Here is a 24,483-nt window from a genome sequence, read left to right as displayed (position 1 = left end):
GAACTGTGCCGTGCTTGTAATTTACTTCGACCTGGTGTTTTGAGATACTGTTTGTAACATACTCGAACTGTGCCGTGTTTGTAATTTACTTCGACCTGGTGTTTTGAAATACGTGTTTATAACACACTCGAACTGTGCCGTTGAAATAATACACTCCATTAATATGTCAAATAAAACTATAAAACTGTACCGTGTTTGTAATTTGCTTCGACCTGGTGTTTTGAGATACGTGTTTGTTTTATAAAAAAAAACCACCAATATCGTATATTATACCTCGGACTAAGATCTAATCTAATTCGTAAGTCAAGGCACTAGGCCACTAGCCTAATGTAAAAACGCATGTAAAATACATTTAACCGCTGTTGAAATTAACTATAATACTTTCGACAACATGTTTTCTTCCAACACTGGAAACAAAAAGATACATGCCGGTACACCATACTACCTGTGTTAGTTGGAGGATCGGTTGTAAATGCACTTTGGCCACGACATTCACAGGTAACACCTCTGAGGTAATTAGTTCACCTGTTAACTCACAGGTAGGTATCGTAAATGCCCCTTGGCTATAGTACATTAACTCACAGGTAGGTATCGTAAATGCCCCTTGGCTATAGTACAATGTGGTAAGAACTACAGGTAATTAACATACCTTTTAATTCACAGGTAAGATATTTAGATGTGTCAACTGTATATTACAATACCTTAGCTAAAAGTTATAGTGTACATTGAATGTAGTTAATGCAGGCACGGAATACGAGTGGTTACGCATACCAAACATGTATTTCAAAACACCAGGCCGATATCAATTACAAACACGGCACAATTCCATAGTTTTATTTGACACATTAATGGAGTGTATTATTTCAACGGCAGAGTTCGAGTGTGTTACAAACACGTATTTCAAAACACCAAAAAGTAAATTACAAACACGGCCCAATTCCATAGTTTTATTTTGACATATACATGGAGTATGTAAAGCATGTATTTTAACGGCACAGTTCGATAATGTTACAAACACGTATTTCAAAACACCAGGCCGAAGTAAATAACAAACATGGCACAGTTATATAGTTTTAATTTGACATATTAATTATTAATCGAGTGTTTAATAAACACGTTTTTTAGACCATCAGGCCGATTAAAGTACAAACACGACACATTAATTAAATATATTTTTATTACGAATCGAGTAATAAGCAAACATATTTCAACAGACACGGCCGAAGTAAATTACAAACACGGCATAATTCCATAGTTTTATTTGGCATATTAATGGAGTGTATAAAACATGTATTTTAACGGCACAGTTCGATTATGTTACAAACACATATTTCAAAACACCAGGTCGAAGTAAATTACAATTGAATTACAATTCAATAGTTTTATTTTGACATATAAATGGAATACTTAAACATGTATTTTAACGGCACTGTTCGAGTATGTAACAAACACGGCACAGTTTCAAAGTTTAATTTGACATATAAATCGAGTATGTATCAAACACGTATTTCAAAAACACCAGGCCGAAGTAAATTACAAACACGGCACAGTTTTATAGTTTTAATTTGACATATTAATCGAGTGCTTAATAAACACGTATTTGAGACCATTAGGCCGAATAAAGTACAAACACGACACATTTATTTAAATATATTTTTATAACGAATCGAGTATTAAGCAAACATATTTCAACAGACACGGCCGAAGTAAATTACAAACACGGCACAGTTCCATAGTTTTATTCTGATTACACCAAATTATCATAGGTGAACAAAGCACAGACACGTTGTTGATTATGAGGCGAGCTGTCGACAGACAAGGGTGATGCTTGACACCGCCCGCGGCAGCTCGAAGTGGTCGACAGGCTACTACTCGGTTAGATCAAAGCTGACCGCCGGCGCAGATCCTGTTGCCGCGGAGCACAGGTAAATAAAGGGGGTAAAATAAAAAGCCACGAGTAAAATAATAATCCAGGAATACTTTAATTCGTTAGGGGAGTACAATGAAACACGTACTAAGGTTAGTTTGATTCACTTGTATTTCAATCATACTGTACAATGAAACACGTACTAAGGGTAGTTTGATTCACTTGTATTTCAATCATACTGTACAATACAACACGTACTACGGATTGTTTGATTCACTTGTATTTTTTGATCATACTGTACAATACAACACGTACTAAGGATAGTTTGATCCACTTGTATTTTAATCATACTGTACAACACATCACGTATTAAGGATAGTTTGATTCACTTGTATTTTAATCATGCTGTACAATAAAACACGTACTTGGGGTACATCGATTCGCTGATCATGTTGTACAATAAAACACGTACTTTGGGTACATTGATTCGATGATCATGTTGTACAATAAAACTAACGTTTCGTAAAACAAGGAAAACGCCCACTTTATGTTGGTGGCGTAGAACAAAGGATTAATCGTGTGTTTAGTAACATAAACGTCACTTTTAGTGCATGCAATGGAAAATGACGAACCAGTTACAGCGGTACTATTTACGATTCGGACTACCGGTAGCCGACGGCTACGTACGTCATGGGTGAGCGCTCTGACCGAGCTCAGGTAAATTTTGGCTGGTGCGCGCCACTACACTGCCGATAAGGTAGGCCTGTCGCGGACGAGAGCGTGGCCGGTCGGCAGACATGAAAGAACCCGACAGAACAAAAGAAATTCGTAAATTAAACGATTTCTGCTAAAATTAAACGATTTGCCGCGAGAGGTCAACGCTCCACCAAAACGGAACACTGTTCCTTGACACGCAAACACTGCTCCGTGAAAATTAAGCATGCAGTTTTAAAACAAACACTGTTTCGTGAAAAGTAAACATGCAGTTATAAAACAAACACTGGGCCAAGAAAAGTAAACATGTAGTTATAAAACAAACTCTGTTCCGTGAAAAGTTAACATGCATTTATAAAACAAACACTCTGTTTTAAAAACAAACTGTTATACTCAAAACTAAACACAAGTCTGCGAAGAATAAACGTCGGTTTAAACAATAAACGGTGACTCGTCAAATATAAAGTATAATCCAAAAAATACACACAAAAAGAGAACAACTAAACGATTTTTGAAAATTAAACGAAAAAATGAAAAAAATACACGGTAAGGGTCCACCAGTGATCCCTCTACCAGTTTCTACTGACTGTAACCTTAGATGATGCTTCATCCCTCTACCAGTTTCTACTGACCTGTAACCTCAGATGATGCTTCATCCCTCTACCAGTTTCTTCTGACTGTAACCTCAGATGATGCTTCATCCCTCTACCAGTTTCTACTGACCTGTAACCTTAGATAATGCTTCATCCCTCTACCAGTTTCTACTGACCTCAGATGATGCTTCATCCCTCTACCAGTTTCTACTGACTGTAACCTCAGATGATGCTTCATCCCTCTACCAGTTTCTACTGACCTGTAACCTCAGATGATGCTTCATCCCTCTACCAGTTTCTACTGACCTGTAACCTCAGATAAAACTTCATCCCTCTACCAGTTTCTACTGACCTGTAACCTCAGATGATGCTTTATCCCTCTACCAGTTTCTACTGACTTGTAACCTCAGATGATGCTTCATCCCTCTACCAGTTTCTACTGACCCGTAACCTCAGATGATGCTTCATTCCTCTACCAGTTTCTACTGACCCTGTAATCTCAGATGATGCCTCATCCCTCTACCGGTTTCTCTCTTTTGTCCTTGGATAAAATTCCCCTTTGTACCTTGAACTTGTTTTCTGGGATAATTTTCCTGTTCCTCCATCAGTTTACTCACGTTTCCTTGAATAAGACTTCCTCCTTCTTCCCTCTCACTGTGTTACCACTGTATATAAGTCTTTTCAAGTACAACATATTTTTAACTTATAATTTGTATGGGAACCTATGATGTAATTCTCTGAAATGTCATTACTACTAATATTACACTTAATATCACATAATTTAATAACAAGTTCCTGTTAATATCATGTTTTCCTCTGACGAATGAGACGTGATATTAAGCAAAAACCACTGCACTTACATTTTCAGAATATTTGATTTTAATTGGATGCTCAAAATAAAATTTAAAATCTTTGCACACTGATCATTCAATGTCAGGGAATTTATTTTTTAGAAACGACAACTCTAAATACTTGTATTTATAAAATGTTATCTATAACATCTCAAAGAAAATATAATATTGATAATAATTAAACTCAAAAAAGAAAAATCAATTAGAGTACAGAATTATTCAAATAATATTAAAGATGTTAGATATTTCTATATAAAGCACAAAGGCCAATTAAGTGATTTATATGATTACAGTATATAAGCTGAAATGCTTTGTGTAAAACCTGTAGATCATTGATAAGTATGAATGTGTGATTCTATCGAGACAACTCAACAGTAAAGCACTGAGGCCTGGGCGTATCAGGACGGTCTACAACAGATTGCGCAATTGCCTCATAAACACACAATTTGAGTTGAAGCTTTTTGAGAATACCGGTTGCCTTGACAACAGAACTTACTCTTTCAGACGACTGGTGAGGAACTATCAATTAGTGTTCGCCATTGATTTGGGTTTTATGTCAATTCTAGTTGGATTTAGTGTAATAAAAACTAAAGGAATGAAAGGCGTGTTAACTTATCTCCACTATAGGAAGATTTCACTTGGCAGAATGGCAATGGGTGTTGTTCAAACAACGCTCCTGTTCTGTCACAGAAACGGTAATTTGAATGCTGGAATGTCGTGTTGACGTAGCAGCTCAATATGGCTACATTCAGATACATCTATAACCCTGTCACCACTGACAAGCTATATTTGTAAAGCTCACTTCAGATGTCAAACTGCAATTTCAATTTACAAATTATTGCCTACATTTTGTTATGAACTTTACCGACGAAAATCCAATAATGGACCTAAAATGATTCTGTACACTCAATGTTTTTTTAGAAATTCATATGAATTTCTTTGGGATTGCAATGATGACTTTCTCTATTCTTTCATTCTGATATCTTAGATAATTTAAAGTTCAAGACAGAATTTGGAAGATTTGTTCCAATAAGAAAGAAAATTGGGTAATATTTCAGGATGACATTCCAGTTTGTCACCTTACGATCTGCAAGTCAGAGCTGAAATGACTCAATCGACCTACCTACCCCACACATACCTCCATCACTCCTCCCATACCTACCCTACACATACCTCCATCACTTCTCCCATACCTTCCCTACACATACCTCCATCACTTTTCCCATACCTACCCTACACATACCTCCATCACTTCTCCCATACCTACCCTACACATATGCATACCTACATCACTTCTCCCATACCTACCCTACACATACCTCCATCACTTCATCCGATCGACCTACCTACCCTACACATACCTCCATCACTTCTCCCGATCGACCTAACTACCCCACACATACCTCCATCACTTCTCCCATACCTACCCTACACATACCTCCATCACTTCATCCCGATCGACCTACCTACCCTACACATACCTCCATCACTTCTCCTGATCGACCTAACTACCCCACACATACCTCCATCACTTCTCCCATACCTCCCCTACACATACCTCCATCCCTTCTCCCATACCTACCCTTCACATACCGCCATCACTTCTCCCATACCTACCCTACACCTACCTCCATCACTTCTCCCGATCGACCTCCCTACCCTACACATACCTCCATCACCTCTCCTGATCTACCTAACTACCCCACACATACCTCCATCACTCCTCCCATACCTACCCTACACATACCGCCATCACTTCTCCCATACCTACCCTACACCTACCTCCATCACTTCTCCCGATCGACCTCCCTACCCTACACATACCTCCATCACTCCTCCTAATTAACCTAACTACCCCACACATACCTCCATCACTTCTCGCATACCTACCCTACACATACCTCCATCATTTCTCCTGATCGACCTAACTACCCCACACATACCTCCATCACTCCTCCCATACCTACCCTACACATACCCCCATCACTTCTCCCATACCTACCCTCCACATACCTCCATCCCTTCTCCCATACCTACCCTCCACATACCTCCATCCCTTCTCCCATACCTCCCCTACACATAACTCCATCACTTCTCTCATACCTACCCTACACATACCTCCATCACTTCTCCCGATCGACCTACCTACCCTACACATACCTCCATCACTCCTCCTGATCGACCTAACTACCCCACACATACCTCCATCACTTCTCCCATACCTACCCTACACATACCTCCATCACTTCTCTCATACCTACCCTACACATACCTCCATCACTTCTCCCAACATATCTTCTCACAAGCTTAAAATATCTACATAAGACTTTGCATGGTTTCTTGGTTTAGATTCGTCCGACAAATTAAGGGGCCACCTGTCATGACTGGTAGCTTGTTTCAAAGACAAGGTCGCAGCCACATAACAATGCTATGAACTTGATAGCCATTAAAATTCCATTCCGAAATGTTCTGCCTTTGCGAGTATATGTTTGCCTGTAAGAAGTTGATCACCTAGCAACACCATTCCAATAATTTCAAGCAAAAACTCATATCATTCGAAAATTTTAAAGTATCCTAAATTTCATCTCTTGTGGCATTTTCTATATTTTTTAAAAAAAAGGGGGTAAAAAGATTAAGCAATAAAAATAGCACAGATGGATAGATAATGTGACGGTAAGCTGGTGATACTTGAGATTGTTTTAGGTAGCTGTTATACCCCAGTAGGGAGACAGGCTGAGCACATCTTTCAGCTAAGGAAAGGTCACACAGAGAAAAGCCTCTATAAATGTTTGTATTTACAACTTTCAACGCTGTAATAATTCAATTTGAGACACGTTTCTATGGTTACAATGCAGTCTGTTTTCCTTTTGAGGCGTCTTTTAAGTTTCTATTTTAGGATAAACAGGAGATGCTTGCAAGACTTCAACGAAATAGAAGCAGGCTGAAATGTATACATCTGTTGTAAGATTTGGATGTCTGTAAGCGTCAATGTAAACGATGCTGATGTTGTTATCACAGTTAGTGTGAGGATTAGTCATTGTAATGATATTAGACAGGCTTTTAAAATATTTTTCTTCTGAAATGTAAAGTTGATTGAATAACATTTGGTGTTCTGAAAGTCCTACACCAAATACTTCTCCCGTTCCAAAATCAAAAACAAATAGAACAGATTTAAATGACTTAAAATAACTAACTTTAATTCCAGAATGCAAAAGAAAAAGTGTGAAAATCAGCCCCTGAAGTTTTACACATATTCCTTAAGAATCCCTGTCCGACTACAAATACAAAACACTAGACAATTCCACTGTGGTTTTTCCTGCAACAGTTAAAACCTTTCCTTAAGTTCATTTGAGTACAGACTACTGCTGACCAGGTAGCACAGTGGGTTAGAGGAACTATTAGTGAAGGTCCCGAGTCACTCAGATTTTGGTATAGTCATAACAGCAAACGTGAGGGCTGATACAGCCCTGGGAATATTTACTGAATCAGATATACAAAAAACAAACTGTATTGTAGTCCTAATATGTTGTAAATTATCATACATGTATGTAACCTTACTAGTCTGACACACATTCATGTATTATAGACTATTTTACACTATTGTAATAGGAAAGAGAGTAGTGTGCTTCCACAGGGGATCAAACATGCATGTGATCCAAAAACTCCTAGCCAGAGGCTTAATACCACTGTTCTTAAGGGAAATTCCCTCTAGTACGAAGATAGAAGGTGACCAAAGTCCTATGTACAATTTAAATCTGCTACACTATAATACGGTGACCGAAGTCCTATGTACAATTTAAATCTGCTACACTATAATACAACATTTCCTGTTACAATATTGATCTGACAAAAAGTCCATGTCGGGTAATAAGCCCACCCATATCTATTCCTGTTCAGTAAAAGTGTCAGCAAATATTACTTCACGGTCCTGTAATACCCCCTTCTCCGGCCTGGCCATACTTTGAGTAAGAGATTATTGCAGGATAAATATGGAAGAGTTGCAGCCTATTGTTGATCAATCAAATCAATGAATGTGCTACACATATAATGTTGAATTGTGACATTGCATACTAATGATCAATAAAAACAAATCTATCACACATTTTCTAACAATTTATATAATTAAACATTACCGTATTTATCGAACATAAGCCCCTACTTGGTAATAAATCCAAACGTACTGCAGTTATGTAGAAATACAAAGTAATGCTATTTCATTGTCCTATTATGTTTTTAGAGTTCACTCCCTTGAGTAAGAGGTCATGTATTACACCCCTCCCACCCCTTCGCCTCCCGGCTTACTGCAGGATATATATGGTATATATGTTTTAACTGATATACCATATTGTCTCTATCTATATGATTAACTGATATACCATATTGTCTCTATCTATATGTTTTACCTGATATACCATATTGTCTCTATCTATATGTTTTACCTGATATACCATATTGTCTCTATCTATATGTTTTACCTGATATACCATATTGTCTCTATCTATATGTTTTACCTGATATACCATATTGTCTCTATCTATATGTTTTACCTGATATACCATATTGTCTCTATCTATATGTTTTACCTGATATACCATATTGTCTCTATCTATATGTTTTACCTGATATACCATATTGTCTCTATCTATATGTTTTACCTGATATACCATATTGTCTCTATCTATATGTTTTACCTGATATACCATATTGTCTCTATCTATATGTTTTACCTGATATACCATATTGTCTCTATCTATATGTTTTACCTGATATACCATATTGTCTCTATCTATATGTTTTACCTGATATACCATATTGTCTCTATCTATATGTTTTACCTGATATACCATATTGTCTCTATCTATATGTTTTACCTGATATACCATATTGTCTCTATCTATATGTTTTACCTGATATACCATATTGTCTCTATCTATATGTTTTACCTGATATACCATATTGTCTCTATCTATATGTTTTACCTGATATACCATATTGTCTCTATCTATATGTTTTACCTGATATACCATATTGTCTCTATCTATATGTTTTACCTGATATACCATATTGTCTCTATCTATATGTTTTACCTGATATACCATATTGTCTCTATCTATATGTTTTACCTGATATACCATATTGTCTCTATCTATATGTTTTACCTGATATACCATATTGTCTCTATCTATATGTTTTACCTGATATACCATATTGTCTCTATCTATATGTTTTACCTGATATACCATATTGTCTCTATCTATATGTTTTACCTGATATACCATATTGTCTCTATCTATATGTTTTACCTGATATACCATATTGTCTCTATCTATATGTTTTACCTGATATACCATATTGTCTCTATCTATATGTTTTACCTGATATACCATATTGTCTCTATCTATATGTTTTACCTGATATACCATATTGTCTCTATCTATATGTTTTACCTGATATACCATATTGTCTCTATCTATATGTTTTACCTGATATACCATATTGTCTCTATCTATATGTTTTACCTGATATACCATATTGTCTCTATCTATATGTTTTACCTGATATACCATATTGTCTCTATCTATATGTTTTACCTGATATACCATATTGTCTCTATCTATATGTTTTACCTGATATACCATATTGTCTCTATCTATATGTTTTAACTGATATACCATATTGTCTCTATCTATATGTTTTACCTGATATACCATATTGTCTCTATCTAACATCACAGATATTTCATCCTGGTTCATCAACACTGGTCAACCATGATTAATCGTAGACACCACACATGGCTCAACCATTACAATATTCCAGTCAGTAAAAATCAAACAAACATTTTTTCGCTATATCAACGTTCCATGTCTTATTGGTTCTATTTGGAAGTATTTTGATATCTGAATTGAGACAAAAAAAATGGTAATCTTCAGTTCGTTAAAAGAGGCCAGATTGAAATCTGTGGCTTTCAAATATGTTTGTGTATGCAATTTTCAGTTTTGATATTCAAATGAAATGTTCATGATTTGACGAGATTGCCGGTGAAATGAAACGAAAGCTAACCTTGAGCATGGTGTAACCGAACTATCTAATTTAGTAACTGTGATACTCTACACTTGACTGTACAGCTGATAGCGAAGGCTAACCTTATGCATGGTGTCACCTAACTATCTAATTTAGTAACTGTGATACTCTACACTTGACTGTACAGCTAATAGCACTTACTCAGACATGTTTCTTAGTCACTCGCTTTTAGACCCATAATCCCACCAATTACCAGCGAAAACATGCTGATGCATAAGCACGTTCCTCCGTGGGCAGTTCTCACCTTCCTCAGCCTGAGAGATGCATACCGTTAGGAAACTGAAAACTTTTTTTCTGTATTTTTGAAGAAAATTTCTTGCTATTAATGTCCTCTATTTTCAACGAAACAGCATTTTATTTGGATGTGAAAAAACCCTGTAATTGGAGTTGGGGTTAGAGTTCATGTTTAAGATTTCCCTGCAAATAAGAACCAATACAGGCGTCAACGTGATTCTGTGCATGAATGCAACTGTTACCAATTTATCCATCAAGTGATTTCAAATTCCACTGTCAAGCGTTGTGATTCATGTGTTCAGTTCACCTGCTTGATGCTTTTCATTATTTATTTCAAATATTAATCATCAGTTGGAAAATAGAGAAATAACCTGTAATGAATGAATGGTACAAAATTGTCAACGATTTATCAAATGACCTGAGTCACCTCCAACCTAAAATATCACACCTGTCACCACTCACCTTGTATAAGATGCATGTATTTAATGATATATATATCTACAAAGCTATGACATCCCCAAAGATTTCTTCTTGAAGTGGAAACAGATTTCGCTACGGCAAAGTCGTGACAAGGAGGATACATTTGTGTCCATGTCAGAAAAGGAATCAATCAAATTTCAAGGACAGGCATTTAAGTTTATACTAACAGAATAAATTAGAATATATAAGGAGTATATATAGACAGTTGACTCACCCTGTATCCAATTCCTGCCCGAACAATCTTCACACCTGTCAGAGTCTCCAAGTCCGACTTCCGCTCCTCTACAAAACACAAACGACATCATTAACAGATACACCCGACAGACTTAATGTAAGTATCCTAAGGTCCAGTGGTCCTGTCAATCAGCCAAATACAGACCCAAACGACATCATTAACAGATACACCCGACAGACTTAATGTATGTATCCTAAGGTCCGGTGGTCCTGTCAATTGGCCAGATACACCCGACAGACTTAATGTATGTATCCTAAGGTCCAGTGGTCCTGTCAATTGGCCAGATACAGACCCAAACGACATCATTAACAGATACACCCGACAGACTTAATGTATGTATCCTAAGGTCGTGTGGTCCTGTCAATCAGCCAGATACACCTGACAGACTTAATGTATGTATCCTAAGGTCCAGTGGTCCTGTCAATCAGCCAGATACACCCGACAGACTTAATGTATATATCCTAAGGTCCAGTGGTCCTGTCAATCAGCCAGATACAGACCTAAACACATTTCTAATGCATTAAACACACAGTAAATTAACTTCAAATTAATTAGTAGTGCGTTACCTCTCAGTAGGAAGATAGTCAGATTTCTCATTGTGTGAAATATTGCATATCAGTCCAAGTCTATGTGTCAACATGAGTGTAAAAATCAAGGACATGATTTACCTTTGAAAGTCGGGACACTTTGGTGTGTATGAACATTGGAACCTTGTTAGTCTGGACACTTTGGTGTGTATGAACATTGGAACCTTGTTAGTCCTGACATTTTGGTGTGTATGAACATTGGAACCTTGTTAGTCTGGACACTTTGGGGTGTATAAACATCGGAACCTTGTTAGTCTGGACACTTGGGTGTGTATAAACATCGGAACCTTTTTAGTCTCGACACTTTGGTGTGTATGAACATTGAAACCTTGTTAGTCTGGACACTTTTGTCTGTATGAACATTGGAACCTTGTTAATCTGGACACTTTGGTGTGTATGACCATTGGAACCTTGTTAGTCTCGACACTTTGGTGTGGATGAACATTGGAACCTTGTTAGTCTGGACAATTTGGTGTGTATGAACATTGGAATCTTGTTAGTCTGGACACTCTGGTGTGTATGAACATTGGAACCTGGTTAGTCTGGACACTTTGGCGTGTATGAACTTTGGAACCTTGTAAGTCTGGACGCTTTGGTGTGTATGAACATTGGAACCTTGTTAGTCTGGACACTTTGGTGTGTATAAACATCGGAACCTTGTTAGTCTCGACACTTTGGTGTGTATGAACATTGGAATCTTGTTAGTCTGGACACTTTGGTGTGTATGAACATTGGAACCTTGTTAGTCTCGACACTTTGGTGTGTATGACCATTGGAACCTTGTTAGTCTGGACACTTTGGTGTGTATGAACATTGGAACCTTTTTAGTCTGGACACTTTGGTTTAATTGTATGAACATTGGAACCTTGTTAGTCTGGACACTTTGGTGTGTACGAACATTGGAACCTTGTTAGTCTGGACACTTTGGTGTCTATGAACATTGGAACCTTGTTAGTCTGGACACTTTTGTTTAATTGTAAGAACATTGGAACCGAGCAAGTCTGGACACTTTGGTTTAATTGTATGAACATTGGAACCTTGTTAGTCTGGACACTTTGGTGTCTATGAACATTGGAACCTTGTTAGTCTGGACACTTTGGTTTAATTGTAAGAACATTGGAACCTAGCAAGTCTGGACACTTTGGTTTAATTGTATGAACATTGGCACCTTGTTAGTCTGGACACGTTGGTGTAAATGAACATTGGTACCTTGTTCGTCTGGACACTTTGGTGTGTATGACCATTGGAACCTTGTTAGTCCTGACATTTTGGTGTGTATGAACATTGGAACATTGTAAGTCTGGATACTTTGGTTTGTGTGTACAGTAGAACCTTGATAGTCTGGACACTTTGGTTTAATTGTATGAACATTGGAACCGTGTTAGTCTGGACACTTTGGTGTAAATGAACATTGGAACCTTGTTCGTCTGGACACTTTGGTGTGTATGAACATTGGAACCTTGTCAGTCTGGACACTTTGGTTTGTATGAACATTGGAACCTTGTTAGTCTGGACACTTTGGTGTGTATGAACATTGGAACCTTGTTAGTCTGGACACTTTGGTTTAATTGTAAGAACATTAGAACCTAGCAAGTCTGGACACTTTGGTTTAACTGTTTGAACATTGCAACCTAGTAAGTCTGGATACTTTGGTTTGTGTGTACAGTGGAACCTTGATAGTCTGGACACTTCAGTTTGTGTGTATAGTAGAACCTTTATAGTCTGGACACTTTGGTTTAATTGTATGAACATTGGAAAATTGTAGGTCAGGATACTTTGGTTTGTGTGTACAGTAGAACCTTGATAGTCTGGACACTTCAGTTTGTGTGTATAGTAGAACCTTGATAGTCTGAACACTTTGGTTAAATTGTATGAACATTGGAACATTGTAAGTATGGATACTTTGGTTTGTGTGTACAGTGGAACCTTGATAGTCTGGACACTTCAGTTTATGTGTATAGTAGAACCTTGATAGTCTAGACACTTTGGTTTAATTGTATGAACATTGGAACATTGTAAGTCTGGATACTTTGGTTTGTGTGTAGAACATTGATAGTCTGGAAACTTTGATGGGACCTTGTTTAAAAGTTCGTGTTTAAAGCAGGTGCTTGTTAGACTTTTGTTTAATTGTGTTTGTAGTAGAACATTTTTAGTCCTACTGTTGGTCGTTGAGGATACTTGAGAGTATTACCAAGAATTCATCCAGCTTAAACATTCTTTTTTGCTGCATCTGTTATTTCTTCATTTCTATCTTTCGTACACATGGACATTTTGTTAAACCTGATAATTATACTGAGTGTTTCATTCTCTCCTGATGTATGTTTGCTGGAACAGTCAATGCACAGATCAGCTGGAGGATATATGGGTAAACTGTGTGTAAACTCCTTTAAAAACAATAGAGCTGACTTAATACTTTACTGTGGTAATATTCTAAATGTGAATTCCGTTGACTTCAGTAGGCTGTCACGGTGTCATATCAGCATTGCTATAGATACATAACGACATACAAACATTGACATCTGTTCAAATCTATGTGGTCAGGTGGTGAAGTGGATAAGATACTCGCCTCTCACCAAGGTGGCCAGGGTTTAATTCCCCAATTGGATGTAAAAAGGTATGGGTTCACCAACTGACCATGTGGGTTTTCTGCTGTTTCCCCTCACATTAAGACCCACCACGCAATAATATCGGGGCCAACAATGGTTATTGATATAAGTTGAAATAAGTTGTTTCATAATTGTGTAAAATAAATAAAGGTTCATATAAATTGATGTTTAATTAAAAGGCAAGGAAAGAAGGTATAATATAAGAAACATTCCTCTCAATGTTTCTATTAAGATATCCCCTTTTAGATCATTGTACACTGACCTCTTATATACTCCTCCAATTCAATCATTTCACACTCTATCAATTCAGTTCAAAAAATTCATTGAATCTTTAGTAAATGCAATTATTGAACATTAAACCAATTTACATAAATTTTATTTAAATCATTATTTAGCCTAGAGCTCTTTATGTCAACTTTAACCCAGGTAAAGTGACAAAGATATCATCCCCAACAACTGGTACCCCTAGCACTGACAGGCCACACCTACATACAACAACCCTTTTAATAGGTAGGTACTGGTCCCTGAACAATTCTTACATTTCTCCTCAAACTTTTCAATAAATCTTCAACTTGTAAGCTCCCTCAGTAAACCAGCGATATAAAAACATGGTCAGAGTAAATAAGTCAACCAATACGTTACTATTGATCAATTAGAGTGAACTGAAATGTATGACACCAGATATAAATATATCCCTTACTTTCAAAATTGTCCCCTTTTACGTCAAAATCCGGAATAAATTGGTGTCATAAATGTTGTAATTAGTTGTTTACATATTCCAAACATCTTACGCACTGTCACTTATTATACACCTAAGCCTTTACCACCGGACACAACATCCTCAAGCATCTATGCCTCCTTTAAGCTACACAGATCCTGGTATCGGAGACGGGATAATCTCCTGTTACCGTCGACACATAATACTTGCAGCATCTGCATATGTAATTCTATGTCTGTCGCGATTCCTGTCTGCATGCTGTAAGATATATTGGCTGTAATTCCGTATCAGTTTTGTTCCGACGTCCACAATCACCTTACCACACCTAGTTTATACCTACTTCCTACTCATCTGTCTCCCAAGTAATACTCCTGTTCCCTTCATTAGTAATCCTGTAATTTTTCCTTTTTTGAATCTCCATCTTATAGCTTACCTGAAACAATTCTCTCATTTCCCCATTTATATATCTCCTGAATTTCCTTCTCACCTGTTGATCTTAATTTCATTTAAAAATCACATTTGTTTAAGTTCAAAATTGTCACGTTCTGTATGTTTCTCTAGCTTTCTTTCACTATAACGTATTTCTCCTAATATTCAAATTTTCAATTTCTGAACTCTCATATTTTAATCTCAAACTCCCAACTATTATTGCACTACATCTTATTATTCAAAATCTCAATTTTACGCCAAAACCCCTATTTATAACTTACCAACCCATTTTAATCTTACAAACCTAATTTTTAACTTACAAACCTAATTTTTAACTTACAAACCTAATTTTTGACAAACAAACCCAATCTTCAACTTACAAACCCAATTTTTAACTAACAAACCCAATCTTTAACTTACAAACCGGTAACCCAATCTTTAACTTACGAACCTAATTTTTGACAAACAACTAATTTTTGACAAACAAACCCAATCTTTAACTTACAATCCCAATTTTTAACTAACAAACCCAATCTTTAACTTACAAACCCAATCTTTAACTTACAAACCTAATTTTTAACTAACAAACCCAATCTTTAACTTACAAACATAATTTTTAACTAACAAATCCAATCTTTAACTTACAAACCCAATCTTTAACTAACAAACCTAATTTTTAACTAACAAACCCAATCTTTAACTTACAAACCTAATTTTTAACTAACAAATCCAATCTTTAACTTACAAACCCAATCTTTAACTTACAAACCTAATCTTTAATTTACAAACCCAATTTTAACAAACAAACCCAATCTTTAACTTACGAACCTAATTTTTAACTAACAAATCCAATCTTTAACTTACAAACCTAATTTTTAACTAACAAATCCAATCTTTAACTTACAAACCCAATCTTTAACTTACAAACCCAATTTTTAACTAACAAACCCAATCTTTAACTTACAAACCCAATCTTTAATTTACAAACCCAATTTTTAACTAACAAACCCAATCTTTTACTTACAAACCCAATTTTTAACTTACAAACCCAATCTTTAACTAACAAATACAATCTTTAACCTAGAACCCAATCTTAATACCTCAAAATGTTTAGCTTTAATACAAGCCAATAAGGGCAGGAGTCCCTCTTGGTGCGAGGGGCTTTTTACGTTGAATGATGGTCAGCCGACAAGACAAAATGTCAGAACATAATTGATCATATTCTGGCAAAGTGTAACAGTATTTATTTATAAACCATAACAAGGGAGAGTTGAAATCAGATTCCAAATAATGATATCTAGAAACTGAGAATACTGATACTCGCAACAAGTATTGCACACAGTCATGAGGATAATACAAAATGAACACAGGAAAAGGTCAGTATGGAGCCAACAGATGCTTCCTGAACAAGTTCCGTGGGGTCTGGGGGGATTTTAATGCCTCGGATAAGTTATAGTGCTGGAAATGAACATATTACAGAAATTATTGAGATAACAATAACCACCTTGATTTTAATTTGTCACAAAATCAACAGAGATATTTCTTTTTCAAAGGGGAAACATCCATTTAAGTGGATCTGATGTGTTGTTGAAGTCAAATCAACTGGAAATCACTTCATTTATAGGCATTGTGACCTTGACTTTTGACCAAGTGACAAGCAAATTAATAGGTTTTGCCACCTTCCCTTAGGGTCATTATTCACCCAAAATTATTTTACAACACCAAATTAAGTGTTATATATTAATTGTATCATTCAAACCGAACATTTTTGGAAACAAGAGAGACTTTGTCTCAGGTGACCTAAAAAAGTTTATTTATAGCTACTGTGGCCTTGACATTTGACCTAGTTACCCCAAACTCAATAAGGATCTTTTCTTCCAAAATGGCATCGGCCAGCCAGGTGTGGTTTAGATTTGTTACACCTCAAATGAATTTCTAGCTATTTGATTGGTTGGGAGAAAATTAAACAAAAATCTCTGTCACCCTCCGAAAATACATTGGTTTTATGGGGTGCAGGTGATATTGCCATGAGACAGAGAAAAAATATCACATGCGTGAAAAATGTGCGTTCCGGGTTCTTCACAGTGGCCATTTTTCACCGCTTCTTTTCCCCACCGTGATGGTCACAAGAACATTTGACAGCAACAGCCAATTTTATCAAGCGCCGTTGCGATAGCGATTGTAAACAGCAGACTATCAACACGAGATGTCATTATCGAGGTTTGCTGCCGTTTTTGAGCTACATATGGAGGAGATTCTTCCCTCCAAGGACTCAAAAAACACTCAGAGGGTGGTTAAAGGAAGCTGCCGGGTATTCAGAGGGTTTCTAGGCGAGGATAGTAATTTTGAAGACTTTACAAAGCAGAAACTCAATGAAAAAGGGTGGAGACATGAAAGAATATTTATTTAAAGACTTTCGCTTCTCTCCGCACAACTGTGCGATTCGGTACAATTTGTTGATCAATATTACGGAATGACAAAAATACAGAAGGCCCCTATTGTATTCTAAATAAACACTATACACCTGCATGTAGAAATACACACTTTACAAGCAATATAAAATATACCTGATATATATTCCATATAAACAAGATACACCTGCATTTGAAATCAGCTAAAACCCTCTGGCTTCAAGGATATTCATGTTTATGAAAATTAACTCAAAAACAAATTTTCCCATAAAAATGTTAATTACTTTCCATCATATTTTGATTAAAATAAGATTTTCTTCATAAAAAATGCTGAAATACTGAAAATGTTCAATTTAAAACTCATTTAGCACATCTGAACTTGTCACTGTATTACACAGTATCACAACTGTGTCCATACACACAGTGTGTTGGTGTGATTCCCTTTGTAATATAATGTAAATTTGGGCCACTTTTTCTGTGTCCATCCATCAATCGGGGTCAGGTGACAGAGCACACGCTACAGCCACAGGGATGGTATGAGACAGCTATTGATACTATGTGATACTATACATCACCAGGTTAGTACAAGCTCAAACTACCGCCGCCAAAATCCCATTCCCTGTTACCAAAATCAATATTTAAAATTGAATCGGCCAGAACGGAAGCCTTGGTTGATACATTCAATAACACATTTATATACTGGCTGATAGAGACTGAGAAATGGAAATAGGGACAGTCCCCTTTTTGTTACTGATCAGCGTCACATTAAGCATGCCACCGATTTGGTGTGTAACCTCAATTTCATTCTTCTACGCTAATTTATGTCAGGTCGCAATACATTTGTAACCTTAAACTCGCTCTGATTCAAAACTAAAGACAAAACCATACAGAAGCAATTCATCTTTTCTGGTAGAACATTTGATTTGATTTTAAATCCTGTAATCTACAATTAATTCACTAAATCATAATAATATTAGCACATCTGAATGAAAAATAAAGAAATAAAAAATGATAAATATTCTTCATTTCAAACTGTTTGAATGTATATATATAAAAAAGCTTTTGGAAATAGGATAGTAGCATGTAGGTCTGATACTCAGGCGATTCCTAAAATTGATGTGAAACATAAAGCATTCTTCCCAAAAAAATCCTCAAAGAATAGTTTTTCTATTTTATGAACCCAAATTTCTTCCGTATCTGTGATTATTTTGTTTTTTATGCGTGTTATAAGTCTTTTATTTGACAGGTCTTTTCATTACATAACCTGATGCATGGTAATGAATGAAGAAATATTTGTACCTAAGGTTATAAATACCCTCAAATACGTAACGGCTAGTGTTATAACAGACAAATACATAACGGCTTGTGTTATAATAGACAAATTCATAACGGCTAGTGTTATAACAGACAAATACATAACGGCTAGTGTTATAACAGACAAATTCATAACGGCTAGTGTTATAACAGACAAATACATAACGGCTAGTGTTATAACAGACAAATTCATAACGGCTAGTGTTATAACAGACAAATACATAACGGCTAGTGTTATAACAGACAAATTCATAACGGCTAGTGTTATAACAGACAAATTCATAACGGCTAGTGTTATAACAGACAAATACATAACGGCTAGTGTTATAACAGACAAATTCATAACGGCTAGTGTTATAACAGACAAATTCATAACGGCTAGTGTTATAACAGACAAATACATAACGGCTAGTGTTATAACAGACAAATTCATAACGGCTTGTGTTTTAACAGACAAATACATAACGGCTAGTGTTATAACAGACAAATTCATAACGGCTTGTGTTTTTACAGACAAATACATAACGGCTAGGGTTATAACAGACAAATTCATAACGGCTAGGGTTATAACAGACAAATTCATAACGGCTAGGGTTATAACAGACAAATTCATAACGGCTAGGGTTATAACAGACAAATTCATAACGGCTAGTGTTATAACAGACAAATACATAACGGCTAGTGTTATAACAGACAATCTGATAGAAAAGCAGAGAGTTATACAAATAAAGAACCAATTATCATTTCAATTAAAAACTGTACAGTTATCCGACATATCAGTCATCAATCTCTTTGATTTCTATCAAAGTCTGTGCAACTGTACCACTTAAATACAGAATTAGTCCCGCAATAAAAAGTAGACATGCATAAGTCTTAACCAAAGTAAAGAGTAAAAGGAAACACATGGCTTTGTCTGTTGTGAGAGTATCGTAAGGGCACATCTGTAGAGCCAAGACTAGGACAGGGACAGATAAATCCTAGCCTTGCCTGACAAACACACATTACCCGGCCGCGTTATGTGGCCCAATCACTGTTTAAACACCGCCATGTTTATCATGATCATCGTACAGTGAGTAGGAATCCATGCCATGCCTGCACGCGACCAACTCAACAGATCCCCACGCTGCCAACAGGTCAGGTGGCCTCCACACACCTATAACACCTCGCCTTTTTCACTGTAACACTCTTTATTTTAGAACAAGCAGGCTTTGTCTAGTATGTGCTATAATTTTCACCTTTTTCTACCCCGCAATAGATGTACCCTGAAGTTGACTGGAAATAGAACCAGCGTGAGAATAACATAATTAACTAGTCATGAGTTATTCACAATCAGTACTGCAGAAATGACCATGTAATAGAATCCCAAACCCCATATTTAGCTATACAGAATTAACTCCCTTTATCGCAGACAACACGGAGCCTGGGTTGGGGAAAAAAACATATTATCTCAAGATCATTATCATTTATATCGGATATGTAGGTCATTTCTTCCACAACTAAATAGCCAACATCTGCGTCCCACAATGATTAATATGTTATTCACTTTTTATCCAACACATGTAAATTAATTGATCTTCAATAACTACTCATAAAATCATGACAGGCAGCATGAACTACACCTTAGTAGACCCGAGAGCTATTTTGTGATGTCTGAAAATTTCCTTTTGCATGAAATGTTCAGATTTTTGCTGACACTTTTTTAACTAAATTATCTAATTACAATTTTCGATATAAATGCAAAATTGAAAACGACTTTCAGTTTTCTGTTTTTTAATGAGTCAGCAATTTAGCAGGTAAAATTTACACAATGAAACAGTGTTTTCAATCTGTTATATGTGGGTGAACAATGGTTAACAAAATGTCTGACAAGTTAAAATATTGTATAACAATCAATAGATGTTGAACAACCATGTTGGTGGCGCGGAGGACAGAATACCTCAGACCCGATACACACGACGTGACTGGACAGAGAAGGACCCAGACACCAAAATTCCTCAAGTGAGGTAGAATCAATGGGGTTCCATCTCCCATCTGATACGAACTGACGGTGTAATGTATTTAGGTAGATCCCCCAATCTGTGGACAACGTCGCCCCAATAATACTTGTATTTCATATCATTACAGGATGTTGATGAATGGCTCGAGTGCTCTTAGAAATGCATCAAGATTGGAAAGTCACGTCTATTTGGTAAGAATTACGCGTGACATAGCGAGGGTGGCTTGCTCTCGGAAAAACAGGAAGTCCGCTGTTGATTTATTGAGATGCTAGGAACACGTAGGAATTCCTTGAAACTCGCTTGACACATTGTGTCTAATACAAAGTGACATATCCCCCAGTCCCGAAAATCACAAGGGTTGAGTCTGTGTCTGTATAGAAAGCTATCGTATATATCTCCCTGTGTCTTATAGTCCCACAGACTTGTCATCCATGTATGACACTATCAAGAAAACTTTTCCTGGTAAATTCCACAAAGATTCCAAAGTATTAAAATGTTATATATATACTGATCAATCATCAACGTCTCAGACTCGACATTCAAGTTTACTAAACAGATGTTCATTTTCGCTGAAAAAGTAGTGTTCTTTATCACTAAATTGTCACAAAATCAATGTTCTGTGTTACTGAATAAATGTTAATGTTTCTAAACAGATGTTCAGTGTCACATGACTGGTGTTAAATGTCCCGAAATTGATGTTCAGTGTCACATGACTGGTGTTAAATGTCCCTTAATTGATGTTCAGTGTCACATGACTGGTGTTAAATGTCCCGAAATTGATGTTCAGTGTCACATGACTGGTGTTAAATGTCCCTAAATTGATGTTCAGTGTCACATGACTGGTGTTAATGTCCCTTAATTGATGTTCAGTGTCACATGACTGGTGTTAAATGTCCCTTAATTGATGTTCAGTGTCACACGACTGGTGTTAAATGTCCCTAAATTGATGTTCAGTGTCACATGACTGGTGTTAAATGTCCCTAAATTGATGTTCAGTATCACATGACTGGTGTTAAATGTCCTTTAATTGATATTCAGTGTCACATGCCTGGTGATAAATGTCCCTTAATTGATGTTCAGTGTCACATGACTGGTGTTAAATGTCTCTAAATTGATGTTCAATGTCCATAAATTGATGTTCAATGTCAAAGAACTGTTGTTCAATGTCACATGACTGGTGTTCAACATTTCTAAATTGATGTTCAGTATCAATGAATTTGTGTTCAATATGTCCCTAAATTGATGTTCAATGCTCTTGGGTTGTTGTTCAGTCTGACAGAATTAGTGTTCAATGTTTCTGAATTGACAATCATTGTTACTGATTAGACATTAAGTGTCACAGAATAAGTGTTCGTTTTCACTAAATTGACAAAAAAATTATGTTCAGCTTTCCTGAATTGAGTTTTGTTGAGCATTCCTCAATTGACGTTCAACTTTTGTTCAGTGTTATTCTATCATTCCATTATTTTTTCAATGTCATGTTTTGTGTCCTTAGTATTTGTTGATCATTATTCCTTATTGAAAATATTTATGTTCAATGTCCCTTAATTGACATCTAATTATGTATATGATTGAAATTCACTATTCCTAAACTGATTTTCCTTAGCTGATTTTCATTGTCCTTAGTTTGAAGTTAATTTACAATATAATGAAGTCCTTTAGTTGAAGGTCATTTCAATATGACATACGGCGAGGCATTAACCTTACAAAATAATCTTCACTGCCCTTGAAGATTGAGGATATCTATTATTTTTCCTCTAGCAATAATTCTAAGCCTGGTTAATGAAAAGTCAAAATAAATACATGACTGGTATATTTACTCAAGACTTCCGAACAAGAAATTGCACAAAGACATGCAAACCACAAGGTCCAATCGTGACTGCCTTAACAGGAACTAGCATTAAAAAACGGCAACATCTTTGAAATTTGCTTGATCAACAATTGAACTTTTGTAAACAAATATTTTTAATGGGATAACATCTAAGAATAGATGTGGTATACCACTGTACATATAGATAGTAAAATATCCCATAGTGACTGCTGATAGACAGGAATCAGACCTCTGGGTAACCATTATAGACTGACCCTTACCCATAATGCACCACTGTCTGTCAATCACACCTGTTACAAGTACAAATTTTGTGAAAGTTGCCAAGTCGAACTAAGGACTGGTCCCCATAAATAAGAACTGGTCCCTGTCAGGAGCAGTATGAATGTGTCTGGGGTGGTGATGGGGAGCCCTCGGCACCCTAATGGAGTCAGCGCTTCCATCTGCTTCATGTTCTTTCTAATAATTGACTCATAAATCTTTTCCTCAAAAATGGTTCCCCTTTGCCGGGGACATACTCACGATTTTCTAATCTCAAGCTGTGGCTTCTATACCTCCATAAACATCAATAACTATCAGTTATCACAAACAGATCCGTCAAAGGACAGAGTTTTTTTTTACCAAGAACTTTGAATTTAAATTTAAAACAGATTTTGGTAGAAATTGCTTCTAAGGTTTAACATTATAATGTTGGATTTATAGGCTTTGTCCGAGTACAAGTTTGGTATACTGATGTTGTTGTCATGGAAACAATCTCTTCACCTTTGAAAAACAGGTTTAGAAAATATCAAAATCTGCACTCAATGGAAGATTACTTTAGTAGAAAGGAGAAATGTACTTCTACATCAATTTAAAAAAATAAATTCTACTTTGGCAAATGATGATATCCAAGTTATTATAACATGTTTTCTCTGGCAAATGACATATTAAAAATTTGTAGGATCCAGTATAGCATATTACCTTTTTTTAAGGATCCCAGGTCCCATTGTACTTTGGTGTTTTGTATATACAGTTATCTCCCCTTAATTTTGCTTCTGATGTAACTGAATTACCCAAGTCTAAAATTCCCCCGGCTGAATTTCTATACTCCGAACACTATTGTTGAATATAGTTTGTTTGTTCGCCTCTATGACTTGATCATAAGTCATGAAAAGTATGTGTTTTTTCAGAAATGATTCATCAAAGCTCCTGTAGCAATGTTGGATAAAAACAGTTTCCAGAGCGTATAGTTACAGTTTTTGCCAGAACCCTTAAAATCATGCCCAAAGAAATAAGGTGTGGTGTTTGTTGTTCCATAAATGCTGACCAGAATAGTGACCAGTGGCATGGGATAACATACAGATCACGTGTTAAGTCCGTTAAACTGACCATGTGTATTGCATGCCCATATTGTAGTAAGGGGATCACCCGATATGCAAACACAAATATATATACAAGGGGATCACCCGATATGCAAACACAAATATATATACAATCTTTTTTTATATATCAATATTTAAGTTGCCGAATTGAATATACACATTTATTGCATCAATAAT

At 36.2% G+C, this 24,483-nt stretch overlaps 1 protein-coding gene across 1 annotated transcript in view; it reads right to left on the bottom strand.

Annotated features, from left to right (window-relative positions):
• LOC110448041 (receptor-type tyrosine-protein phosphatase N2-like) overlaps window positions 1-24,483 on the bottom strand; it is a 308,722-nt gene that overhangs the window by 121,654 nt on the left and 162,585 nt on the right. The window contains exon 10 of the mRNA XM_021494072.1: window positions 11,035-11,102. Within this exon, the coding sequence (XP_021349747.1) occupies window positions 11,035-11,102 (68 nt within the window). The remainder of the gene's footprint in view (window positions 1-11,034; window positions 11,103-24,483) is intronic.

The sequence above is a fragment of the Mizuhopecten yessoensis genome, unplaced genomic scaffold (assembly GCF_002113885.1).
Source record: "Mizuhopecten yessoensis strain PY_sf001 unplaced genomic scaffold, ASM211388v2 scaffold3805, whole genome shotgun sequence".
Classification (NCBI taxonomy): domain Eukaryota; kingdom Metazoa; phylum Mollusca; class Bivalvia; order Pectinida; family Pectinidae; genus Mizuhopecten; species Mizuhopecten yessoensis.
The sequence above is the reverse complement of the archived record's forward strand: the minus strand, read 5'-3'. Positions and strand labels throughout refer to the sequence as shown.